Source organism: Siphateles boraxobius, unplaced genomic scaffold (assembly GCF_051911475.1).
Source record: "Siphateles boraxobius isolate OS27281-9 unplaced genomic scaffold, OSU_SipBor_1 164, whole genome shotgun sequence".
Taxonomy (NCBI): Eukaryota; Metazoa; Chordata; class Actinopteri; order Cypriniformes; family Leuciscidae; genus Siphateles; species Siphateles boraxobius.
Genome location: NW_027508771.1, coordinates 245025 through 271263, shown reverse-complemented (window position 1 = coordinate 271263; position 26239 = coordinate 245025). Strand labels below are relative to the sequence as shown.

At 42.7% G+C, this 26239-nt stretch overlaps 1 protein-coding gene across 9 annotated transcripts in view; it reads right to left on the bottom strand.

Moving 5' to 3' along the window:
• LOC143740058 (apoptosis-resistant E3 ubiquitin protein ligase 1-like) overlaps window positions 1-26239 on the bottom strand; it is a 206834-nt gene that overhangs the window by 29341 nt on the left and 151254 nt on the right. For 8 of the 9 annotated variants that reach the window (XM_077232132.1, XM_077232130.1, XM_077232135.1 and 5 more), the window contains 4 exons: window positions 25102-25227; window positions 20516-20645; window positions 20373-20431; window positions 19365-19454 (listed from right to left, as the gene is read on the bottom strand). In XM_077232132.1, the coding sequence (XP_077088247.1) occupies window positions 19365-19454; window positions 20373-20431; window positions 20516-20645; window positions 25102-25227 (405 nt within the window). Of the gene's footprint in view, window positions 1-18432; window positions 18671-19364; window positions 19455-20372; window positions 20432-20515; window positions 20646-25101; window positions 25228-26239 lie in introns of those variants that run through there. The other variant, XM_077232138.1, reaches the window with a different exon arrangement.

Sequence of the window (26239 nt, the reverse complement as noted above, 5' to 3'; positions counted from 1 at the left end):
TATACGCTAAGCCACGCCCATTCTGGCGGGCTGTGACGCTATGAAGGCGCGGGCGCCCTTCATTGGGCGTGACGTCACGCCGGGCTCACTGGTAGGCTGCAGCAGTTGCCCGCAGGGCAGCCAATGAGCACGCGAGATGGCCTGCTCTAGGTCTGCTAGCTGCTGCACTGCGTTGACAAGGAATACAAAATTAAGGATCATTCTTTGGCTTCAGTATCTCGAGAAGATGAATCTTTCCCGTTGCGTAAGCTAAACTTAACGCAATACGAGAGAACCTCTCGTAAGAGAACTTTTATTTTCCTTTTTTTTATTATTACTATTAAGTTTTCTGCAGACATATAAAGGGTGTTACAACATATGTAAAATGAAACAAGGTGTCTGAAAGAAAAAGAAAATCAACAGAACAGTTCCACACATCAATATAGACCCCCAACCGCCCCTAAGGCCACTTGTAGCACTCAAGTAGATAATAAAAATAAATAAATAAATTATATATATATATAAAAATTAATTTAAAAAAAACACATACAAAAGTTGTCATTATAAGAGTGATGCACGGTATATCGGCCGCCGATATAATATCGGCCGATATGTTCAATATTTTACACATCGGTATCGTTCCGATGTCAAAATAGGGCCGATGTGAACAGGCCGATAATCATTCCTGTGTATTTGACGTGTGTGTAGGCTGGCTTGTGTGGGCCCGGCGGGGATGTTTGTTTTTGCACGAGCGCATACATTACACACATAATGTGCTGAAGCAGGTGCTGGAGGCGTAAGTTATGACACTCTGCCTTGTTCTGACCGACCATCAAAGTATTGTCGCGCTGGAGTTACGGGGTTATGATGTAGCAATTAAATCACCTCAGACACACATATAAGTTACATGTTTCACAGTGATTGCTTTTGTTAGATTACTGAATAATGGCATACTCTCGGGGGAAAATGATGATGAAAATGATCAAGGTAAGAATGACACACGACACGGGTGCATAGAAAAGATAATCTTTAAAATCCAGTAATAGCTAGCGGTAGCCTTTAGCTAGCGATGCTACTTCACAAACTAGACACAAACACGTTTCAAAAGATAATCAACAACTTATCTAGTAACAAGCGCTGCATTTGAGCAGGCTTGTAGGATATCTTAATTCACAGCCCGTAAGGCTACATGTAGGCTACAACTGAAATAAAATGCTAGCTCTCGCCTGTCAATGACAGTCCACTGACTGTAAACTGCTAATTTGTTGGTTGGAGCCGCAACGACACACCCATTATACACCAGCAGCAGGAATGTAGTAATTTAAAGCCTACCTTTTGTTGAACCCTGGTTAAAATCCATGTCAAACAACCAACGAGAAAGGAAATCCATTACAATTCGGAACTACTAACTGTTAAATACAGTTCTTTAGGGACACCTAATCTGTAGCCCTGCCTTAGCTCTGAAGCTCTGTGACTATTCTGAACTGTCTGCAACTGCGACGTCAAGATTGCAATGCTGGGATATGTTTGTGCGTGTGTGTGCGTGTGTTTGTGTGTGTTTGTTGCGCGCGCGCGCGTGTGTGTGTGTGAGAGAGAGAGAGAGGCGCGGGCGCGATCGAACAGTGGAAACAAAAACATACTCCGTCATTTTGTTCATACAGGACATTCCAACTATATGCTCACTACTTCAACTTCTTGTTTATACATGTGAAGCCATTTTTATCATCGTGAGTCTAAATAGGGTTAATATTGATTACATTTTAAGTGTTATCATAACATTGTGCTATAAAATAGAAGTTAATGTCTTTTGCCTTAGTAGGACAGTACTGTACTTTAAAGTTTTGAACTGTTGTACAAAGTTCACAGAATACAGTGACTTGGTCTCAAGTGAGTTAGATGTTTATTGAGAATACTCGGGGTTGGCTTATTCATAGTGTGAATTCAGGACAAACTTGTATCCTTTATAAAAATGTATTTTTATTTATTTTTTCTTCTGAAAATCTCATGACATATTTTGCACACAGGTAAAGGTGCCCAATATCAGTCATTTCTGAAAATAAATTACAAAAGTAAAAAAAAAAAGTGTTTTTAACATTAGCTCTTTATTTGATTATCATAAAAATGTGTTTTCTATACAGAGATATCTACATCGGTAAATATCGGTATCGGCCATAAACAGCAATATTAATATCGGTTATCGGTACCGGCCACAATTTTCACATCTGTGCATCACTAAGAAGAATAAAAGTCTCCCCTCTCCCCACAGAAGTCTAATCAGGAGGTCCTGACATCTCGATAAGGACTTCAATAGTGGTCAGTACAGGACTCCAAGTTTTATGAAATGATCTCAGCGAACCTTTAAGAGAATGTCTAATTTTTTCAAGGTAGTTGCATTGCAATACATCTCTTATCCAGTCGTCATGTGATGGAGGAGAAGCATGCTTCCATTTAAGGAGGATGGCACGCCTGGCCAGCAAAGTAGTAAAGGCAATGACGCAGTGCGCTGTAGCTGGTATACATGTGATTGGGGAAAGACCGAACAGGATAGTCAAGGAATTAGGGACAAAAGTGTAATTGAGGGCTTTGTGAGAGAGTTCTGAAAATGTCGGACGAATAGTCTGATAGCATCGGGCACGACCAGTCCATGTGAAGGTGATTGGCTGGGGATTGTCTGCATCTGTTACAGGCATCACTTCTGTTAGGAAACAATTTGGCCAGTCTGGCATTAGTGAAATGGGCTCTGTGAAGCACTTTACATTCTATTAGAGCATGTCTAGCACAAATAGATGAAGAGTGAACTAAACTGAGAATGTTTTTCCACTGGTCATCGGAAATGTCAATGCCCAAATCTTGCTTCCAGGTTATCTTAAAGGGAGTCAATCGGAGAAGGGATTAAGGAGATTATTTTACCATAAATGGTTGAAATCAGTCGTCTTCGATCAGAGTCGAACGTAAGAATTAAATCAATTTCTGATTCGGTTGAACGATTGAGAAAATGGGGAAATAACTTTTGAATAAAGCGCCTCACTTGAAAAAACCCAGAAAAAGATGACTATTAGGAAGGTTAAATTTAGTTGATAAAGAAGAGAAAGAGAAGAAGACTTCGTTTTCATACAGGTCGTTTAGAGTAGATAGACCCTTAGCTGCCCAAATATCAAAGAAGCTGTCTGCAAGGGACGGGGGAAATAAGTGATTATTTGAAATTGGCATATGAATCGATGCTCTATGAAGACCAAATTGTTTTCTGAATTGATGCCAAATCTTAATAGTATTGGTAACTTTTGGATTGCCCGAGATTTTGTGTACCCCGAGGGGAAGCTAGGAGCAGATATTAGAAAGTAAATAACGAGATGAAGATATCTCTATATGCACCCAGGGCGGACTAGAGGCGCAACTTTTAACACCAACCCAATATAGTAATTTATGGATGTTACATGCCAAAAATTAGTATTGAAAATCTGGCAGAGCTAAACCCCCTTCAGATTTGGGAAGCTGGTGAACTGACTTCCTGATGCGAGCTGGTTTCTTATTCCAAAGGAATCCATTCAATTGCTGATCTAAATTAGTGAAAAAGGATTTATTAATGCAAACTAGAAGATGCTGGAAAAGATACAAAAAACATTTTAATAAGGTTTGCACGACCTATTTCAAAAAGGGAAAGGGAACTCCACCTAACCATATCTGACTTGCATTTTTCGAAAAAGTGGTGTAAAGTTCTTAAAAAACAAGTCTTTAAGCGAACCTGTGATAAATATCCCCAGATATTTAAACCCATCCAAGGCTAACTTAAAGGGGAATGAAGAATGAGGAAGAGATTTAGCCAATTGGTTAACAAAAAATAACTCGCTTTTTTGAAAGTTTAACTTGTACCCTGATAGGCAGCCAAACTGTTCTAAAACAGAAAGTATATGGGGGAAAGAAGCTATGGGGTCCCGACGTACAATAACAAATCGTCTGCATAGAGGGAAAGTTTATGGTCCAAGCCATGGCGTGTGATGCCTTTAAATGCATCATGACTTCGAAGCCAGATGGCCAAGGGCTCAATAGCTATATTAAATAACAAAGGCGAAAGCGGGTAGCCTTGACGTGTCCCCCACTGAAGTAAAAAGGGTGGCGATCGAACACCGTTGGTATATACCAATGCAGACTGGAAAGCGTACAAAAGCCGTATCCAAGAAATGAATTTGGGGTCAAACTCCAATTTTCCTAACACAAAGAACAGGTATTCCCACTCGAACCTATCAGAAGGTTTCTCCGCATCCAACGAAACTATGACTTCAGGGGTACTAGATGAGGGAGAGAAAATAATGTCAAGTAATCTCTGAGTATTGAAGAAAGAATGCCTATCCAATGTAAAGCCTGTTTGATCTGATGAAATTATGGATGGCATTACATTTTGGAGGCGGAGAGACAGAATTTTGGCTAGAATCTTGCAATCTACATTTAACAGAGAAATCGGTCTGTAGTTACCGCAGGAAGTGGGATCCCTGTCTTTCTTCAAAAGCAGGCATATAAAAGCCATATACAGCGTCGGTGGGAGTTGGCCTTCTTGAAATGAATTATTGTACATCCTCACTAAAATTGGGACTAATAAAGTAGAATATGCCTTGTAGAATTCAACTGTAAACCCATCGGGGCCTTCTTGGGGATTTCTTATCTTGCATTAAGTTATTCGCTTCTTTGACTTCTTGGGGGTAAATGGGGCTGCCCAATTTCTTAGCCCAATCTTCGTCAATTCTAAGAAATATTAAAGAATCTAAGGGGTTGGGAAACATTATCGAAACTGAAGACTGCTCAGTGGTATAGAGGTTAGTGTAAAAGTCTAAAAAAACTATGTTGATTTCAGCTGGGTCTGTAGTAAGATTACCACTAGGGGACATAACTCTTGGAATTAATCTAGAGGCACCGACACACGGGCCTGTTGGGGAAGAAGTCTACCCGCCTTATCGCCATGTTAAAAAAAACGTTGCTTGGATTGTTGCAGTTGTCTCTCGACAATATGAGTCATCAAACAATCATATTCTGATTGTAGCAGAAGTCGTTTTTTGTAAAGGGCAGGGGCCTCATTTATAAAACTTTGCGTAGGATTTGCGTCAGAAGTGGCGTACGAATGAAACATAGGACGTGCGTACGCACAGAAATATTCAGATTTATAAAACCGTGCGCACGCACATCCTACGCATTTTCCCCTTAATAAATCACAACCAATTCTAAATATAGCGCAGCTTTTACTGCTTCATGTCACGCCCATAGTTGCCCATAAATAGTCCGTGAAACGCCCACAAGTTAATATTCATCGATTGCGAAAGCATGGTGAACACAGAGGAAATCAAAAAAACGTAACTTCACTCAATGTGAATTAGAAGTTATCGCGGCGAAGTGGAAAAGAGGAGAAAAATGTTGTTTGGAGGGCACAGTGTGGGCATTACTAATGTCAAAAAGGCACTTGAGTGGCAAATGATTGCAGACGCCGTAAATGCTGTAGCCTCACAACATCGGACTGTGGCCGAAATAAAAAAGAAATGGTCGGACATTTGCCTCATTTGCCAGCAAGTCTTCTTGCTGTCTGAAGATGCGTTCACTCCGAATCCTTCCATTTTCCACATCTTCTAAGAGCGCAAGATCAGCCATTGTGCGTCATTACGCATCGTGATGGGGCATTTTATTTCCATCCATTTAATTGCATCCATTTAATTTTAATAGATTAAAATTGCGGTTATAATCTACTTGGAAATGGGAAATAGTTCAGCGCAAATGTAATTTCTAGCAGTTTTCTGAATGTTTGAGACATACGTCATACGTTATTTTATCTAAAATAAAACAAACTAATGGCATATGCATGAATACCATGATTCCGTAGCCGATGAAGACATTTTTACTAAAACAACTTTCCCCAGTCGACAAATAATCTATCTATCTACCTATCTCCCTAATTATCTATCTATCTGACTGACTATCTAATTGCATCTATATCTGCTCCGCCAGACGGACACATTGGCGAGAATATCAGTTTTGTACATTATTTCGTTCTGTTTACCATCTTATTTATGAGGATGAATTGTATAACATGCCAATATTATTGCAGAACATATTTCACTTTTCTTGTTGCAAATAGGCCCTATGTGTTAATTTGCATTTCTGTTGCAGATCGATTAAACGGGTGTTCGTGTAGGCTGTTAATTGTAAGACTTGCTTTGTGAAGCTTCGTTTTATTTATGAGAGGCAGTATTGCCATTTATTTTACACAACGGTCTACAGTTTCACACACTTTCACGTGTTTCTTCCATGTACGAAGTAAAGGAAATAATCTGACCTCGACAATGTACGAATGTACGAAGTAAAGGAAATAATCTGACCTCGATATATCGAGGTCAGGTATCGAGGTCAGGTCAGATATATCGAGGTCAGGTCAGGTCAGATATATCGAGGTCAGGATATAAAGGCTTTAAGGGCTTCCCATAAGAATCCACCGTTGACCTCAGGGGCAGGGGCGGATCGGGGGGGGGTGGCTAATTGGGCTTAAGCCCCGAATGGTTTGTCAAAATCCCCGAATCTTTTAGGTATTTTAAAATAACTTCAACTTCGTTTAATTTCCTCTCAGAATTTCTGATGGAGCGGCAAAAAATTAAACAATGTGCGTGGTGGCGGACGGTAATGCATCGCGCATCACTCAGCTTGTTTGCCAACTGCCAATAAAAACTAACGAAGAAGAATATAAATTAATCTTCTTCGCCGTTGTCATCAGGGGTTGGCCGCTTGCGGGCTGTTGTGTTATGTTTAAACCGGCGTCGTAGCGAGCTTACTGGCTAACCGGCTGAAGTTATTATGGACATCATAAAGTTTTTTTATACGGAACACTAACAGTAAACCTCACCGGCCGGAGAGAGATTCAGAAGCAGCGTCAGACGAACCGCGGACAAGTGTTACATGTGAATCTGCTGTTGTAGGCCTAACACTTGAGTTAAGTGATGACAACAATTCCAAGTACAGATGCATCAATATCGTCAATAAGTTATTTTCCCCTCCATACTTTAATTTAAAAAGTAAATCTTTAATATATTCTAGATTCATTACATAAAAAGTTAAATATTTCAAGCCTTTTATTGTTTTAATCATGATGATGGGCTTACAGCTCATGGAAATCAAAACTCCAGTACGCCTATCTCAAAATGTTTTAGAATTTTAGAACAAAGAATTTTTTATACGACCTGACAAGATCTCTAATCAGCTAATCAACTCAAAACACCTGCAAAGGTTTCCTGAGAATTCAATCTGTCAGTTTTGTTCTGGTGGTGCAGCACAATGACCTTTTCCACAATATTACATTTTTTTGAGATGCGCCTGTAATAATGTAATAAACATATTAGTATTTACATACTTAAAGGAATTGTTATGGTGAACAGTGATAATGAATAAATGGTAGCAGCAGAGTATTGCTAATTAAATGAATATCACTGTCCACAATTTTATATGTAAGCTTTTTGGGCAACGCATCATTAATTTACTGTAACATATTGCACAATATCATAAATATTTAATGCAGCAATTCTGAACAAAAAGTATACATATTTAATAATAAGACACAGGTCTTTGGAACTTTTATTGCACACATGAGACTTAAATTATTCTCAGCGAGTTATGGTGGCGTTTTGGCCCCAGTCTAAAAGGGCTGCTATATAAGTTTTACACGCCACCAGATACCACTGTGTTTTACCTATTTAGGCAAACTTAAAAATAGTCAGATAATGGTTGCCTCTTTTTAGTTGCCAGGGGTGAAAATGAGTCATCCTTAACATTTTTGGTGTTTTGGATTCACTACAGCTGGAGAACAATTACATACAAAATAGGTTGTAGGCTCTACTCTGTGATTTTTTTTTTTACTGAGTAGGCCTAACTATCATAATTTTCCCAGGTAGTGTATAGATTTTTAGGCTTTCTAATATCTCAAACAGCCTGAAAAATAGTGCATTTAGCTGACGTAAATGGGGAAAAAATCTCCAAGGGAGTATGCCCCTGCCTGGACCGCCCCTAGGTTTGGGCTAAGCCCCGAATGTTTACATCGTCTGGCTCCGCCCCTGCTCAGGGGTATCATTGAATTCAATGTAATTACTAATTTGACTGGCCACAAAGTTCTCAAACTCATGATGCGCTAATAAATGGGAACTAAATTTCCAAAGTGATGGGGAGATAACACTGAGAGGGAGATTAATATCAAGCAAGGTGGGGGCATGGTCCCGAAACAACTATGGGGTGATAGGCACTAGCAGTAACCAGATGCAACAATTTATTGTCAATCAGGAAAAAGTCAATTCGGGAAAAGGTTTGGTGTGGCGGAGAAAAAAAAAGAGAAAACTTTACTCTGGGGGTTTTTAAACCTCCAGGGGTCCGAAATTCCTAGATGAGATGAGCAATTGAAAACTACTTTAGCAGAATTAGATAGAATAATTTGCTTGGAAGACGACCCGTCGAGAAATGTGTCCTGCACTAGGTTAAAGTTGCCACCTATCAGTATATGATGATTGTCGCTTTTTGGGATTTTAGCAAAGAGGTTGATGAAGAATTGCTCATCGTCCCAATTGGGAGCCTAGATAGAGACTAGGACTACTGAAAGGTTCTGTAACAAGCCCGATACTATGACGTAACGGCCATTGACATCCTCAATATTGTCTGTTGGCTCAAACAATATATTCTTGGTAATAATAATAGCAGCCCCTCTAGCTTTGGCCGAGAATTTCGAGTGAAACACATGACTCATCCAAGGCTTTTTGATTCGTTGAATATCTGATGTTTTAAGATGCGTTTCCTGTAAAAATATAATATCCTCTTTCAAATGTTGCAGCTGGGTCATTACCTTACCAATCTTAATGACCTTATTCATTCCTTTGGTATTCCATGAAATCAGGCGCACAGCTTTACTCATCCTTGATGTGTCAATAGCCATCTAGAACGATGCATAATGTTGTAACTGAAACTGCATGGCCTTCTGCAACAGGGAGAGAGAGGAAAAGGAGATAGAGAAAGAAGACAAAAAACCAAAAAAAACCTATTTGTGGCCTCATAAAAAAAAAACAATTCCCCAAAATACGAACATTGTCCGAGCAACACGGCTCAGCGTTTTACAAGACTTCCAACGTCTCTTTCCCACCACCTTTGAACGTCAAAGGTAAACCCCCTTTTGTAATGAAAATTTCAAGTGAACAACGAATGGATCATAGTCTAACCCAGTCCTGAGAAAAGAAAAAGAAAAAAGAAAAAGACGACAAATGAAAACCATTATACAAACATAAATATATACATATACACATATATTTATACAAATAAAATAATATATAATATAAGTAAACAACAAAAATTAAGTTGTGATCATATAGGAAAACGAAAGTATTTGTATACTCTTTATAACCATTTTCATGTATATTCGAATAGGCACACATTACAAGCGCCACTACTATAAGAATCATTGAAAATTCTTACGAGCAAAAAATAGGCGTGGTTCAATAGAAGGCGCAAAACACAAATCCAATTAGGATGACAATTATAAGAACCAAACAAAATGAATACACAGAAAACAAGTGTAATAACCAAGTACTGCCTGTCATACAATGTGCATCACACACAAACTGTAAGCACTACAGCTGTAAAACTATTCTCTCAGGCACTGGGTGTGTAGTGGCTTATAGCACACAAAAAATAAATAAAAAATAATAAAATAATAATAATAATAATAATAATATTATTATTTGGTAAGCCTGTATATGTAAATTGATCTAAATTAACTAAAGCACTGAAACTAAAACACTGAACTAAGTGGACAAAAGGGTGCAACGTTATACAAAACCCTGCCTCCATAATGCTCAATAAAAGGATCTATAGAACTATAGTAACCACTTTCATATGTAACAACCAAACGTTATGATAATAAGTCAATTTGGAAAACCAAGCATTTACCGAATACCGCTTCTTGAGTCAGTCGGTCCAGTCCTGAGTTACTCAAGTCATTTCGAGTTTAGACCTCAGCAGGATGAATAGATGCAATGTAGTCCTTGGCTTCAGTGACCGATGCAAATCTTCTCCTATCACCATCCTTCGTTACGATAGTAAGCCTGGCCGGAAACAACAGCGCTGGTTTTAGGCCGAGATTGTACAGTTCAGATAGCACCTCTCTGTACTTGGAGCGTTGTTCCATCACCTCCGGCGCATAGTCTTCGTAAATAGAAATAGGTGTGCCGCGGTATTGAAGCTTTCCTCTCCTCACTCTGGCCTCACGGATGATCTTTTCCTTTTGTTGGAATTTATGTAGCCGGATGATAACAGGTCTGGGCCTCTGCCCCGGCCTCGGTTTATCGGACAACGACCGATGGGCTCTATCACATTCTGGAGGAGATTCCAGTACTCCGTCCCCAAATACTTCCGCAAGTAGTTCTGAGAAGAAGAAAGATGGTCGGGGCCCTTCAATGAATTCAGGTAGTCCAATAATTCTTATGTTATTACGCCGACTACGTGACTCGAGATCCACGACTTTGGCTACCAATTTAGCGTTGCTCTCTCTTAGGATAGCACAAGCCGTTTCCAAGGCTTGCACGTGCTCATCCTGTGCATTAGCGTGTGTCTCGAGCGAGGCAATCTTCGAAGCGTGGTCCGTCACGGTAGCTTGAATTTGGTCTAGCTTTACCTCGAGTGTTGAAACGGCAGTATTAAAGTCTGCAGAAAGAGCGACCCGCTGTTCATCAAGAAGGCTAGCAGTGGCTGCCATGCAAACCTCTTTGCTGTCGTCTCCACTCGCCTCGGCTTTCTGATCCTTTTTGCTTTGTTTTGATGTTTTAGCTGCCATAATTTGATGCCAATATGTATTCAATAAAAATATTGCCCACTTGGTTGTGAAGTATAAGAAATAGTAGGGGTTTAGAACTATTATCAGTGTTGGGGAGAAATGGAATACATGTACCGGCGTTACGTATTCAGAATACAAATTATGAGTAACTGTATTTCGTTACAGTTACAATTTAAATAGTTGGTATTTAGAATACAGTTACATTGATGAAATCGATGGATTACATGAAGATACTTCTCTGTTTCACGAGTTTATTCGCTCTCTAAATAAATGCAGGCAACTCCATGCATTTCCCAGAAGCCCCAATATGAAAACGAAATAATGTGCAGTTTGCGTGATTAGTCACAATGGAGTCGGAAGAGGAGCAGCGGGAGCTAGAGGTAGAGATGGAGCAGGAGCAACAAAGCCAGGGCAAGAATGCATTTCTATCTTGGAAATTCAAACAGCATTTCACATTAAAGAAAGAGAAGGGAGAACAAATATAACTGTGCAGTGCAACTTGCAAGCAGCCATCCTCCTTTTAGTGTCCAAAGACTCCACCTCCAACCTGAAGAAGCACCTTAAAGTTATTATTATAATTTTTTTAATTAGCCTGGGGTAGTCGTCTGCTGTAGTTTTAATGGTCACCTTGCTATTTTATAGTTGTATCAGGTAGGCTACTAGCTACAGGGCTGTAAGGATATGCAATATGAAACCGAAATCGCGACACTCAGATCCACGAACCTGTGTCGCGTGTGAGAAGGCAGAATCACGACACTCACCTTCCAACTCCCAGAGTTATCCTTCCCGTCCAGATCCAATGCTAACACATGCATCTTTAAATTACCATTAGTATTATTTGAAGTTAACATTATAAAATACGTAGACCTACACCACAAAACTAGTTGAGGAATAATTCTTTAAAATTGAGCAATTCCAGGACGTAATCATTTGCAGTCAAAACTTGAAATATACATTCTCAGAAAATGCATTTAATTCCAATATATTGAAATGTCTGTTTATATATCCATACTCCCTTAATAAAGGAGTCCAGACATTAGAAAAATATCTGTATACACATGCGTTTTATATTTAATATGGGAAATAAACATGCGTGACACAAAAAATATTTAACTTTTATTCCAAATATTTTTTAATAGTCTAGGCCTACTTCTGTGAATTAGGCTACACTGCGAAAACCAAAAGTAAAACCCACACCGGATGAAGAAGGGTTGGCTCTACACAGAACATAAAATATTCATTTTATTTTATTTTTCTTGTTCGCATTTATGAGGAAAAAACAGTGTTGGGCGGAGGTGACCACTCCGTAAAAGCGGCACTAAAAGACTGCTTTAAAACTTCCACAGAGACATCAAACAGATGCACAAAGCCTTTATTTAAAGTGAATTTCGATTTGTATTAATTGTATCTAAATTTGAATCAATGTTTTATCAACCAATTGCCTGGATTTAAAAAATAAGAAGTAATTAGGGCACGGAGGCGCCAGCGCGTGAACCGGGGCTTGTCTCATAAATGAACCGAAACTTAGCGTATAAGGTAGGCTAGCCTACTTCCCTCACAGACATGTCTACTTTTAAACAGAACAATTCATAACAAAAAAAACAGACTGCTCTCTGTTTATGTAATCCGTATGAAATGTGCATTTCTCTCCGGCGCGTTCACTAGGCTGCTGCGAAGATCGCGAGTCAGCATCGCCAAATTAATCTTTGCAGCCGACACTAACATATTCAATCATTACTTTTGCCGGTTCTTTGAGACAGCTTTTAGGTGCTTTTGGCAGCGCCACCCTTACATGTTACATGTACGAGTCACCACATCACCGCAGCGCTGACCGCAACATACACTATAGTCTTTGTTCTTCTATAGCAAATTATAGGCCTAATATATTGCACTTTCAGGGAGACATGGGCCTATAACACATTCAGCCAGTTGGAACATGCAGAAATACACACCAGCATAGACCTGTTTAGTAAGCAGGATGTGATGACCGCATTCCTACACTTATTCAATGCAATTCAATGTGGAAGTAATCCAAGTATTCAGAATACGTTACTCAGATTGAGTAACGTAACGGAATACGTTACAAATTACGTTTTTGGGCATGTATTCTGTAGTCTGTAACGAAATACGTTTTGAAAGTATCCTTCCCAACACTGACTATTATAGACAAAGAAAAAGTGGGAGCGAGACTTAACGCGTCTACGCCATCTCACCAAACCCAGAAGTCCGCAAAAACTTTTATCTTGAGATGCAAAAGGCCTGCTCAGCTAATGCTCACTGACAGTGCAATTGCAGGTGATTGCAGCACATTTGTGTTTTTGTTTTTTTGCTGTGCCAACAAAGCATGGATGCACACTTTGCACAGAGAAGGATTTTTTTTGTTTACACAGTCCACAAGACAAGGTTAATTTTCGTTCTTCTCTGTTCTTGCCTCCCCATCTCCCCCATACGTTCTGCCTAATACGTAGTAAGGAAAGGGTTGATGTTAAGGGCCTTCACTGTCAGGGTCGAGAAGCAGTGTATTTTCTGAAAGATTGAGTTTAATATCCTGCTCTGCTCGGCAGTGAAGTGGGGCGATCACTATGTACTTTGTACAATACCACAATCAAATCTGAATGGTTTTATGAAGAATTTACACAGAAAGTGCTTTTGCTCATTTTTCATGAATGAGGCCTATTGAGTGTTTTCTGTCACCTTGTGCTTGTACAGTAACATTTATGAAAACGTGTTTATCAATGCCAAGGTCTCTTACGAGAGTATCTCTCGTACTGCGTAATATCTTACGCTATAGGTGAAACCTCTTTTCCAGGAGATATTGAAGTCAAAAATTATTCTTAATTTTGAATTAATGTAAAACGCTGTGCGGCAGCATGCAGACATAGGCAAGACGGCTTGTGCGCCTATTGGCTGCCCTGTAGCGCCGCGCCGTAAAAAGCGCCGTGCTCAGCGCGCTCCCGAGCCTTCTCCTGCCCGTCAAAGCTCGCCGGTTCGCCTGCCAGCTTCGCCGGCATCGCTCGAGTCGCTCACCGACGGACAGCGGCCGCCGTCTGCCACCACTTCCGCCATTGAGATCGACGAAACAGCCGAGGCCTGTTCTATCCTGGCGTCAGACAGTGAGGATTGGGCGAGCTCTGTGGACCTCCCCCCCGCTATTTGCGAGCCTTCCGGGAAAAGGGATGGCATTGAGTCAGAGTTGATGCGTCTGCTCTCTCAAGCCATCGACAACCTCGGCCTCGACTGGGAGGCGCCCGCGCAGCCACCGCGCAACCGGCTGGATGGATGCTTCCTCAAGAAGGACCACGCCCCATCACAATCCAGACCCGCGCCTTTTCTTCCTGAGCTTCACGAAGAAGTCGCGAGGTCTTGGAACGCCCCCTTCTCGGCCAGGATGCGTACCTCTGTCTCTGCTGCATTCACCACTGTGGACGGTGCGAAAAATAGAGCGTACCTTTCTCTTCCTCCTGTGGAAGCAGCGGTAGCATCACATCTCTGCCCGCCCTCTGCTGGACGGCGAGCACAGACGTCAGCCATGCACGGTCACGCTTACACCGCCGCCGGGCAAGCTGTGCTACACACAATGGCCATCCTGCAGATCTTCCAGGCCGACCTTCTCCGAAAAATAGACGAGGAAGGCGCGGGATCGATCAGCGTTGCGGATTTAAGGAGCGCTACAGACCTGGCTCTACGCGACGCTAAATCTGCTGCACAGGCCAATTGGGCGGAACATGGCCTCTCTCACCGTGGCTGAGAGACACCTGTGGTAAACGCTGTCTGAGATGACGGATACGGAGCGCTCTGTGTTTCTCGACGCGCCCATTTCGTCAGCGGGCCTCTTCGGATCTGCCGTCAAAGATTTCGCGGACAGATTCCAGGAGGTCCAAAAGACATCGCAGGCTATGAAGCACTTCCTCTCTAAGCGCTCTAGCTCCGCAGCAGGTCGCTCGAAACAGCCGTATGCCTGGAGCTCACAGCCACAGCCTGCACCACCCGCCGCCGCTTCTCAGCGCCGCCAGGCCCGAGAACAGAGACCGCGCTCTCGCTCTGCTGGACGCCGCCCCCCCTCAGCGCGGGCCCCGGCCGAGGATCGAGATCAAGCCCGAGGTCTCAAAGCCTTCCTAGCCTTCCTAGGAAAGCGACGGTGTTCAAATATCGCTGCGGCCGGATTTTTACCGAAACATTTCGTTCGTTCCATGCGATGTGACTGTTCCAGCGTATTCAGCAGTCAACAAGCCGGTTCATTTGCCAGCTTGCCTGCCCACAAAAGCCGTTTTTGCGGCTACCCAGATAAATCCATAAAAAGTGTATTTTCTCGTGTCCCGGCCAAGGCCGATGGTGTTATGAGTGTTGTAAGAATGCCCACGTCTCAGTGCCCATTCCCACACACAGACACAGCCCACCACAGTACAGGGCTAGCACACATAAAATCGACTCATGTCGATTGTGCAAACGTAGTGAATGTGCCCACAAACACCCACAGTTTCTGTAAAAACGAAACCAACACACATTCAGTCAGCACAAGCCGGCGGTGTTTTCAGTGCAGTGAATGTGCCCGCTGTCCCGCGCCCACATTCTCTCACAGACACACTAAACCCCACGGGGTTTGTCCCCCTCTCTCTCTCTCCACAATATGTCATAGAGAAATCGAGGGCGACCAGGCTGCCCGCCGTGATCGGCGCGCCCCCCGCCTCGCACACTTTAAACACAGTGTTTATGTCTCAGCACACCGAAGCTCTGCAGTCACCGCTGTGCCACGGCCAGAGCTCGGATCTCATTCCACCTCTAGCTATTCACGCAAATGCGTGGGCAAAGCTTCCCGGGGTAACAGAATGGGTGTTGAACACTATAAAACGAGGCTATTCGCTACAGTTCGCTCGACATCCCCACCGTTACACGGTGCGTGTTGAAACCACGGTAAACAACGAATTATCTCATCTACTTCGAGCCGAAATAGCGAAACTACTGAGAAAAGGGGCCATAGAACCTTTATCTCAGGCTCAGAGCGAATGGGGGCTTTACAGCAGATATTTTCTGGAACCGAAAAAAAACGGAGGTCTCAGACCCATTCTAGATCTGCGGCAGTTGAACAGAGCGCTTTTGAAGCACCAGTTCAAAATGCTGACAACCAGGAAAATCCTCGCGCAAGTTCGCCAGGGAGACTGGTTCATGTCAATAGATCTGAAAGACGCGCATTTCCAAATACAGATCGCGTCACGTCACAGGCGATTCTTGAGATTCGCCTTCGAGGGCCAGGCATATAAATACACAGTCCTACCGTTCGGCCTGTCCCTAGCACCCAGTACATTAACGAAGTGCATGGACGCGGCTCTCGCACCCCTGAGACTTCAGGGCATGCGAGTTTTGAACTACTTGGCGGATTGGCTGATTCTAGCTCGATCACACTCAGAGCTCATAGAAAACAGGGCCACATTACTCGAGCATTTTGAGAATCTGGGTCTTACAGTCAATTGGGCAAAGAGTTCGCTGTTTCCCAGGCAGAAAATTTATTTTCTGGGAACAGTGCTGGACTCGCTGTCTATGACAGCATGTCTGTCGCCGGAGCGCGGACTGGACATTCCGCGCGCCGCGAAATCCTTCCGCCGCGGCTCTATTGTCCCGCTCAAAAGGTTTCAGAAAATGCTGGGTCTCATGGCCTCAGCATCTTCGGTACTTCAGCTGGGCCTGCCTCGCATGCGCCCACTGCAGTTATAAAGATAAAAGGCCACCACGTCCTAGTCCGGTCGGACAACATGTCAGTCGTAGCATACATAAATCGCCAGGGCGGCGTCAGGTGCTGAAACCTTTACAGGCTGACGGAACGCCTCCTGGTCTGGGCTCAGCACAACCTGCTTTCACTGAAAGCAGCATGTGCCTGGTCACCTGAATCTGGGACCAGACAGACTGTCCAGAGACAATGTCCCAGCAGGGGAATGGTCGCTGCACCCGCAGACGATCCAACTGGTGTGGGAGACATTCGGCAGAGCGCAGGTGGACCTGTTTGCGTCCCAGGTAAATGGGCACTGTCCGAACTTTTTCTCCAAGAGCAGGGACGCGCTGGCCCACGTATGGCCCCGCTGCCCCCTCTATGCTTTTCCCCCCGTCTTGCTCCTGCCTCAAGTGCTGGAACGAATCACGGCAAAACGGATGCCCAGTGCTGCTCGTGGCTCCGCTCTGGACGAACCTGATGCGGCTGACCAGCACTGCCCCGTGGCCTATACGGGTGAGGAGAGACCTCCTCTCTCAGGTAAAGGGCTCGGTTTGGCATCCTCGCCCGGATTTATGGTCCCTACATGCATGGGCTATCAACGGGTACCCGCTAACCTCCCGGAGGAAGTGTTAAACACGATCACGCAGGCTAGGGCCCCGTCTACTATACGGCTCTACTCCTCGAAATGGTCAGTGTTCTCTATATGGTGTCAAGCTCAGGGCTTTTCACCCGTAGACTGTGGGGTTACGGAAGTGCTCTCCTTCCTTCAGGAGCTGCTTGATAAGGGTAGAACCCTGTCCACGCTTAAAGTATACGTGGCGGCCATAGCGACATTTGCAAAACCGAGGTCTGGCCAGTAACTGGCGAAAAACGACCTGGTCGTGCGATTCCTCAGGGGAGCTCGGAGGCTGAATCCTCCCAGACCCCCCTCAGTCCCTGTGTGGGACCTTTCTACGGTTCTGGAAGCCATGAAAGGTGCCCCATTCGAGCCAATCCATTTGTCAGACATGAAACACCTGTCTTTCAAAATGGTATTTCTTGTGGCTCTTGCTTCAATGTGGCGCGTAGGGGACTTACAAGCCTAATGACTCAAAAGTCATACTCAAACCAAGGCACGGGTACGTGCCCAAATCCCTCAACACACTGTTCAGGCCCCAGGTTATTTCCCTGTGCGCCCTCCCGGTGAATAATGAGGAGGCGGATGCTAATCTCCTTCGCCCCGTCAGGGCGCTGAGAGCTTATGTGTCCCGCTCGTCTGTCTTCAGACAGACCGAGCAGCTCTTTGTTTTGTTTGGCGGGTACGCCAGCAGTTCTTTGTTTTGTTTGTTTTGTTCTCCAAGGGACTGGCCGCATCAAAACAGAGCCTATCCAGATGGATAGTTGATGCCATAGCGCTGGCTTACACTTCTAAGGGCCTGCAGTGTCCTTTGGGTGTCAGAGCGCACTCCACGAGAGGCGTGGCCTCGTCGTGGGCGTGGTCTAGCGGGATTTCCTTGCATGATATCTGTATGGCGGCAGGCTGGGCCTCGCCGTCTACATTTATAAGGGTCTATAACCTAGAGGTTCCCGCCTTACAGGCCAAGCTGCTGTCGGTCTAGAATTCAGTACTATCTGCCCCGCTGCACCGGCGCAGAATGCTGAGTTTTGCTTGTGCATCGCTCACTGATCGATAGAACAGCTCCATGGGTGTTGAATAACCCGTACTTATACCCAGTTCAGCCTCTCTCGATAGATCCGTCTTGCCTATGTCTGCATGCTGCCACACAGCGTTTTACATTAATTCAAAATTAAGGAAAATTTTTGGCTTCAATATCTCGTGGAAAAGAGGTTTTTCCCATAGCGTAAGATATTACGCAGTACTCGTTCCCTCTCTAGAGAGAACCGAGGTTACGTTAGTAACCGAGTACGTTTTCTACACTGATCAGCCATAACATTAAAACCACCTGCCTAATATTGTGTAGGCCGCCCTTGTGCTACCAAAACAGCTCTGATGCATCGAGGCATGGACTCCACAAGACCTCTGAATGTGTCCTGTGTTATCTGGCACCAGCACATAAGCAGCAGATCCTTTAAGTCCTGCAAGTTGCGAAGTGGGGCCTCCATGGATCAGATTTGTTGTTCCAGCACATCCCAAAGATGCTCAATTGGATTGAGATCTGTAGAATTTGGCCGCCCAGACAACACTTTAAAAAAACTCATTATTATGTTCTTCAAACCATTCCTGAATAAGTTCCCTGAAGAACATTGCCCAGAGCATAACACTGTCTCCACCTCTCTGACCGGTTTGGTGCTATACAGACCCATATGCAGAAAACTGTGATGTACTATGTTCTATCATGGGCAGAATTAAGTTTTGTCAGCAATCTGAGCTACAGTGGTACTTCAGTGTGCTGGACCAGACGGGCTAGTTTTCGCTCCACACATTCATCAATGAGCCTTGGGTGCCCATGACCCCTACGCCGGTTTACCGGGTTATCCAACTACTTCTCATAGGTACTAACCACTGCATACTGGGGATACCCCACAATACTTGCTGTTTAGGATATGATCTGACCCAGTCATCTAGCCATCACTATTTGACACTTGTCAAACAACACTCAGATATTTTTGCTTGGCCATTTTTCCTGCTTACAACATATGGAATTCAAGAATTGACTATATACTTGCTGCTTAATATATCCCACCCCTTGACAGGTGCCATTGTAATGATACAATCAATATTATTCACTTCACCTGTCAGTGGTTGTATTGTTAATCCATATAATATATAACCTATATAACCCATGTTAGCTGCATACCTTAGTAAAACTAATGAAATACAGTCTTTTTTAAATATGTTAAATTACTCACCTTTTCTCTGAAGTGCCACGACCCTCCAACAATAACAGCGTGAGCTTTAAAGTCCTGTACGTTAATATCTCCTGTACCACACATCAACAACTGAGAACAGGGCAGAACAGGACAGAACAGAACAGTCAAACGTTTCACTTTTTACAAATCGACTTCACATGGGGAGTCTGTAAAAAAAAAAAACTGTTAATGGTTCAAATAATTCTTAAAGTTGCAGTCACATTTACCATTGCTTTGTGAAATTTCATGAGAAAAATCCAGTCATTTAAATAGGAATGTGTCCGATCAGGAGTTCAAAGTAATGGGGGAAATTTTTTGCTGAGCAGAATTCGCTCCTGTTCAAGTTGGTCAAGATTCGCTCCATTCACCAACAAAAGCTGCTTGCTTTGTCTTCTGTGACTTGCTAAACTTCATACATAGCTACACCTTTTCCAATCACTTTTGCCAACTACTTTCAGTGGAAAGTAACTAAAGCCTGCTTGAAAAGCAATATTCATGGCATAATAGCATCATATTCGCATTCGGGCTATTGTCAGTTTTTTACATTTGTTTGCTTTTCTTCTATTCCCTGTGCAGGAGGGTAAGCAAGACCTCATGCCCGTGGGGGAATACTGGTGATTCTTGGAAACTAGATAAGGTTTGTTCAAGTTGTCCCTAGTTTTGTCGCTAGACTCTTTTCTTGGAAAAAGACACTAAAGGGGTCTGATAAGTCGCTAAATTAGCAACAAAGTCGGTAACACTGTTGACAATGGATATTTTTGGCCATGAAATCTTGATAAATTTCGCTAAATTAAATTTGCAAATGTGACCGCAACTTAAGAATGGACACAAAATGATACCAATTAAAAGAATGAAAAACTGTTCTGAGTTTCCTAAAGGAAGTATTGGTTGAATGTTTAATCAGGGCATGTTTATGGAACAGATACAGAGATATGGTTAGTATGTAGATATATAACACCAGAGTATGTCAACTGAACTGTACTTAGCTATGCAAACTATTGTTCTCACCTCCAATTCATTCTCATCAAATATGGCCAGAAGGTTTTCAGGGACCAGTTCATTCAAACCTGAAAAGAGGAGGTCATTTAGTTAATATGAGATTGTCTTCTCATAAAGACACTGAATTAAAGAGTCTGATAATGGGCTCATACCTTTGAGGAAGTGCTCTACTTCATCTCGCACCTGACTGGCTAGTCTGTACTGGGCCAACAGGTTTAAGTAGTGAATTTTATTCTCATTGGTCACAGCAATTTCAGCACCACCAGATATCAATTCCACTACCTGTAACATTATTACTCTCAGTGAAGGTACACAACTAACATTCACCTGTATCTTCAAATTATAGGGGTGTCCTAACTTGATTCTGGAAGGCCATTGTCCTAGAGTTTAGCTCTAAACCTAATTAAATACGCCTGAACCAGCTAATCAAGGTCTTCAGACTAACTAGAAACATCCAGGCAGTTGTGTTTGAGGGTGCTTTCACACTTGCAGTTTAGTTTGGAACGGGGCACGGTTCGCATGAAAAATTGCTAATCAAAAGTATCTTTATTTGTCTCCCCAAGGAGAAATTAGTTTTGGATAAAGAGATTGACACATGAAGATTTCAACAAAGAAAAAGCACAGGTATAGGTATAAAACAGTTAAAAACAGAGAGTACATAAAACATTAAGGCTACTCAGAGAGCTGTGCAAATAGCAAATCACCAATTACTAAATTCTGCTTATGCAAAAGTGATATCATGCATAACATGTCCATGCATAACATTCAATCACAGATATACAGTATACGGCTATACAGAATTAAAAACAATAAAAAAACAAAAAAGTACATAGATTATTCAAGCTACCCGAGAGCTGTGCAAATTGCAAATTACCTTTTTCTAAACTCTGCTTATGCAAAATTAATATCCTAACATGATCATACATAACAATTTAATCACGGATATACAATACATCAATAAATTATATTCATATAAACATATATTCAACGCTGATCATTTATGAGCTTAATTGAGAGAGGAACATTTTATTTGCACAGAGGAACCCTGTACCTCTTTCCTGAGTTCAGTAACTCAAACTCTGTAAACAACGCATGAGTATTATCAGATATAATGTTTTTAGCCTGCCTAATTGTTGTCTGGTCAAAAAGCTCCTGCGGGTTGAGGGGTGGCGATGTACCAATAATTTTGCCTCCCGTCTTGACCAAATAAAAAATCTGAGTTTTTGATTTTACTGTCAAATTTCCAAACCAACTGGAAATACCATATCGAAGAATGGACTCTATTGTTGCTCTGTAAAAGATTAACATAATATTTTTACAGACCCCAAACACCCTAAGTCTACGCAAAAAATAGAGGCGCTGATGGGTTCTGGCACAAACATTTGTAACATGTGTGCGCCAACTCAGGTCATTATTAATAGACGCCCCTATTAGTTAAAAGATGTCACCTGCCTGATATCACGACCATGAATGACCACAGGGCTCTGATCTCCAACTAATTTGGGGTCAACCAACATTTCCACAGTTTTTCGTGTGTTAATCTGAAGTTGATGTGAATCACACCAGTTGACAAACTTGTCCACAGCAACTTGGTGGATATTCATGTTGCTTTCTTTATTAAGCAAACTGAGAAGGACAGTATCATCAGAGAATTTGACTATATATAGGTTTGGCTCATGGCTGACATAATCTTTAGTATACAATGTAAACAGGAGAGGAGACCTGACACACCCTTGAGGGGCGCCAGTGCTGCACACCGCTAGATCATACAGAGAGGAGTTAAACTTCACCTGCTGTGGCCTGTTCGACAAAAAGGAATGATACCATCTGATTAAAAAAGGATTTACATTTAACTGAGTAAGTTTCCTAAGAAGGATGTCTGGCTTGATTGAATTAAAAGCAGAGCTAAAATCAACAAAAAGCATATGCTTTTCTAGCATATGCAACAGGTCTTTCAAGGTGCTTCAAGGTTAAGTGCGTTATTGTCGATAAAGCATCACTTGTACTACGTTTTTTTGTATAAGCGAATTGGTATTTATCTAAATTTATTCCCACATCTGTGTGGAGTTTCTCTATCATAAGCATCTCTAAAGATTTAAAAACATTGGAAGTAATGGCCACTGGCCCATAGTCATTATTCTCCTGGGGGCATGCCTTTTTGGGTACTGGAATAATGATAGATTTTTTCCAGAGTTGTGGTACTGTACATGTATCTATATAAAGCTGAAATAATTTATGCCAGGCTGGTGATAGTTCTTCTGCAAAAGTTTTTAAAAGAAAAGCGGACAGGTTGTCAGGGCCTGTTGCTTTAGATGTCTGCATATTTTTAAACACCTTAATAACAGTATGTGGATCAATTACAATTCTAACCAAATCAACATTACAAAATACATTCTCTAGAACTGCAGCACATTCCTTCATATTATCTGAATTAAAACGAATGTAAAAAGTATTCAATTCATTCGCCTTTGCAATTTCATTGTGAGCAAAAAGGGGCTTCTTTTTAATGTCCATATTAGTCATTTTTCTGATAGAGTCCCAAAGTGTCTTTGTGTTTGAGTCTGACAGCTATTTTTCCGCCCGCTCCTTGTACTGCTGCCGAGCTGCTCTCATTTGCAGATTAAGGTGTTTTCTGTGCAGCTCGGACTTCTGCTTTGTTCCCAGTTCTGAAAGCTAGTTACTTCCTGTTAATACATTCCTTAATGCCCTTTGTGATATAGGGTTTGTTATTAGGATACCGTTTAACTGTTTTCTGGGGTATAACAGAGTCAATACAGAAAGAAATGTATGTGGTGATTGATTCAGTAGCACTATCAATGTCTGCATCCTTAAAAAAGATATTTCAGTCTGTGCAGAGGAAGCACCCCTTCAGCTCCTCTGTTTTATCACTAGACCATAGTTTCACAGACTGGATTACCGGTTTATTGGACTTAAAAACTGTGCAATATGTGGGTAGCAGCTGGATAACATTATGATCAGAATTATTCAAAGGGGGTCTGGCTCTAGCTGTATAGGCATCCTTGATATTGCCATAGCATTTATCAAGTATACTGTTGTTTCTAGTGTTACATTTAACATATTGATGAAATCCAGGTAAAGTTTTATCCAAGCTACAGTGGTTAAATTCGCCAAGTATCAGCATGGGAGCGTCAGGTTTTTTCTGTAGATGGCGATGGACGCAGGCTGTAATTGCCTTAGCTGCCATGCTAGCGTTCCCACTTGGGGGGACGTACACAACGCACACAAATATATTGGTAAATTCTCTAGGCAGATAATATGGCCGCAGGGTAACACATATCAGTTCCAGGTTGGGGTTGCATATTTTGTCTCTCACTGTAAAGTTACGACACCAACTGTCAATTTACATACACACCCCACCCCCCCACCCCCGTGTCTTGCCCGAATTTGCGTCTCTGTCTAACCGTAGGTGGGTGAAACCTTCAATTTGAATAAAGTTGTCTGGCACCTCGGTGCTAAACCAGCTTTCTGTAAAAGCCATTAAACCGGACTCAAGATATTCGTAGCAGGCTCCAACCTGTTGACGCAGATCATCCAGTTTGTTTTTTAAGGATCGTGGATTGCAGAGAAGCATTTGTGGTAGCGGTAGCTTGACAGCTCTACGGATGCGCTGTCTAAGGCCGCCTCTCCTACGCCTCGACGAAGGCCCGGGCCATGATGTTGTCGTAGCTCCCCGGGCACCTCGTGTAGCAGATCAGGTGACGGTAGCACTCCGGTATCCCACAGTCCCAGCAGCTCGGTCCGACTGTATATTAGAAGGCCACTGCTGCTGGTTAGCCCGTCAGCGGAGCTCTGAACGATTTGACCAAACAGGATTAGCCATGCCATTTTTGCCATTCTCCTCCGATTCACTTTGCACACTCGCAACATACAGTTCTCAACGCAAGTGGTATCCAGCAAATTTGCACACTGAGTCCACCGATACAAAATATAAAAGAGGGACATAACAGACGCCATAACAAATGAACAAACAAAAAAAAAGCAGCAAGAGCTCTCCTCCATGTCGCCAGCAGAACAGCGCCAATAATGTGAACGCTGTCATGCGGACCCGGGTGCACACTGGGGTACCAAACACGAGGCTACCTGGAGGAGGTGGTCTGAGTTCGGTTGCTCCCGAACCGTGCCACGATTAACGTGAATGTGAAAGCAACAAGGACTCAGGTGCCCACATGTTAAGGAAGTAAAGTGACCTGCACATGCGTTTTAGCTGATTATGATGTATTTAAACACATGTAATAGTTATAGTGTTGATGATTTACCTTGGATACGAGCGAGAGGGAGTCTGTAGTGTACTCGTGCAAGCGCGTGGAATCAGGGCAACAAATTCCTCCTCAAAACTTACCAAATTAATAAAAAACACAATACATTGACCCGCATTCTGTTTTCTATCATGCGGCGTGCACGTTTGCGATGACGTAAGATGCACGCAAATGCGCCAGGGTCCGATAGAATCAAGTTGAGTGTGAAACCAGACCAACGCTGCAGGAACAATCGCGCCCGTGCTCGGACCGCAGGAAACGAGCCCAGTATGAAAGCACCCTAAGTTGGCAGGAGCTAAACTCTGCAGGACGTTGGCGCTCCAGGTACAGGATTGGACATTTCTGCCTTAAGAGCACTTCCATGCATACATGCATTGAACTGTATGATATTTGGAATCAAGATTTAAATGGAACAGATTTCATTTTTTAAATCAATTTATCATTGAATTAATGAGGATTACCTTTTCCAGATGTCCTGACTTGCTATATTTTTCCTCTGCAAACACCAGGTCCATTTCACTGACATCATTGTTCAGAATGAAGCAGACTTTAGTTTTGTAAAATTCCTCATCGTCTGTTTCGAAGTACTGGCAGAGCAAAGAAAAACAAAAATTAGACACACATTCATATAAATTCATCAAAGGAGGGTAAGTGATCTATTTGCATACCTGCAAAATCTGGACAAAACGAAAAAGATATTGTGTGTGTGTCTGGGGGGGGATTTAGAATCAGCAGTTTGAAAAATAACCGTGTGCCGTGCACGTTTGCGATGACGTAAGATGCACGCAAACGAGCCAGGGTCAGATCGAATCAAGTTGAGTGTGAAACCAGACCAATGTGCCTGGGGGGTGGGGGTGGGTGGGTTGGGGTCGGTGGGGGATGGGGGCAAAGCAAAGAACAACAAAAATTAAACACACATTCATATAAATGAATCAAAGGAGAGTAAGTGATGTATTTGCATACCTGCATACTCTGGGCCAACGAAAAAAATATTGTGTGTGTGTGTGTGTGTGTGGGGGGGCTCTCTAAGAATCAGCCGTTTGAAAAATTATTTTGGAAAAATGCTGATATTAGATTAGAACCACATGTCGTTTTGTTAGTATTGCACAACACAACGAAATTTAAAAAGCAAACTGTGGCGAGCAGGACGAGGCCAAGGGCCGTGAGAGAGCAGCACGGCGTAATTACTGATGAGCGCCGCCTGCGCGACGCACCGGTCTCGTATCTCTCACGGAGGAGTGGAAGCATACATTTTAGGAGGAGCGACAACAGTGGAGATGGAGAGGTTCAGGTCTGTTCCTCTCTCCATCTCCACTGTCGTCGCTCCTCCTTTTCTGCTTCCGCTCCTCCGTGAGAGATACAAGACCGGTGCGTCGCTTTAATGCACGTAGGTGATTTTGAATTAATAATGTCACTATACAATGGTTAGCTACATACTGTTAAAACTAATCGTGTTGTTGATATACTACTTAGACTGCTGACTCATGGAAAACTAACTTTATCGCGCTCCGAGAGCCCTCTAGTGGTCGAGAGAGTTTCCGTTGTGTTGCGGCTTTATTTCGTTGTGTTGTGCAATGTAAATATTCCGTTGTGTTGTGG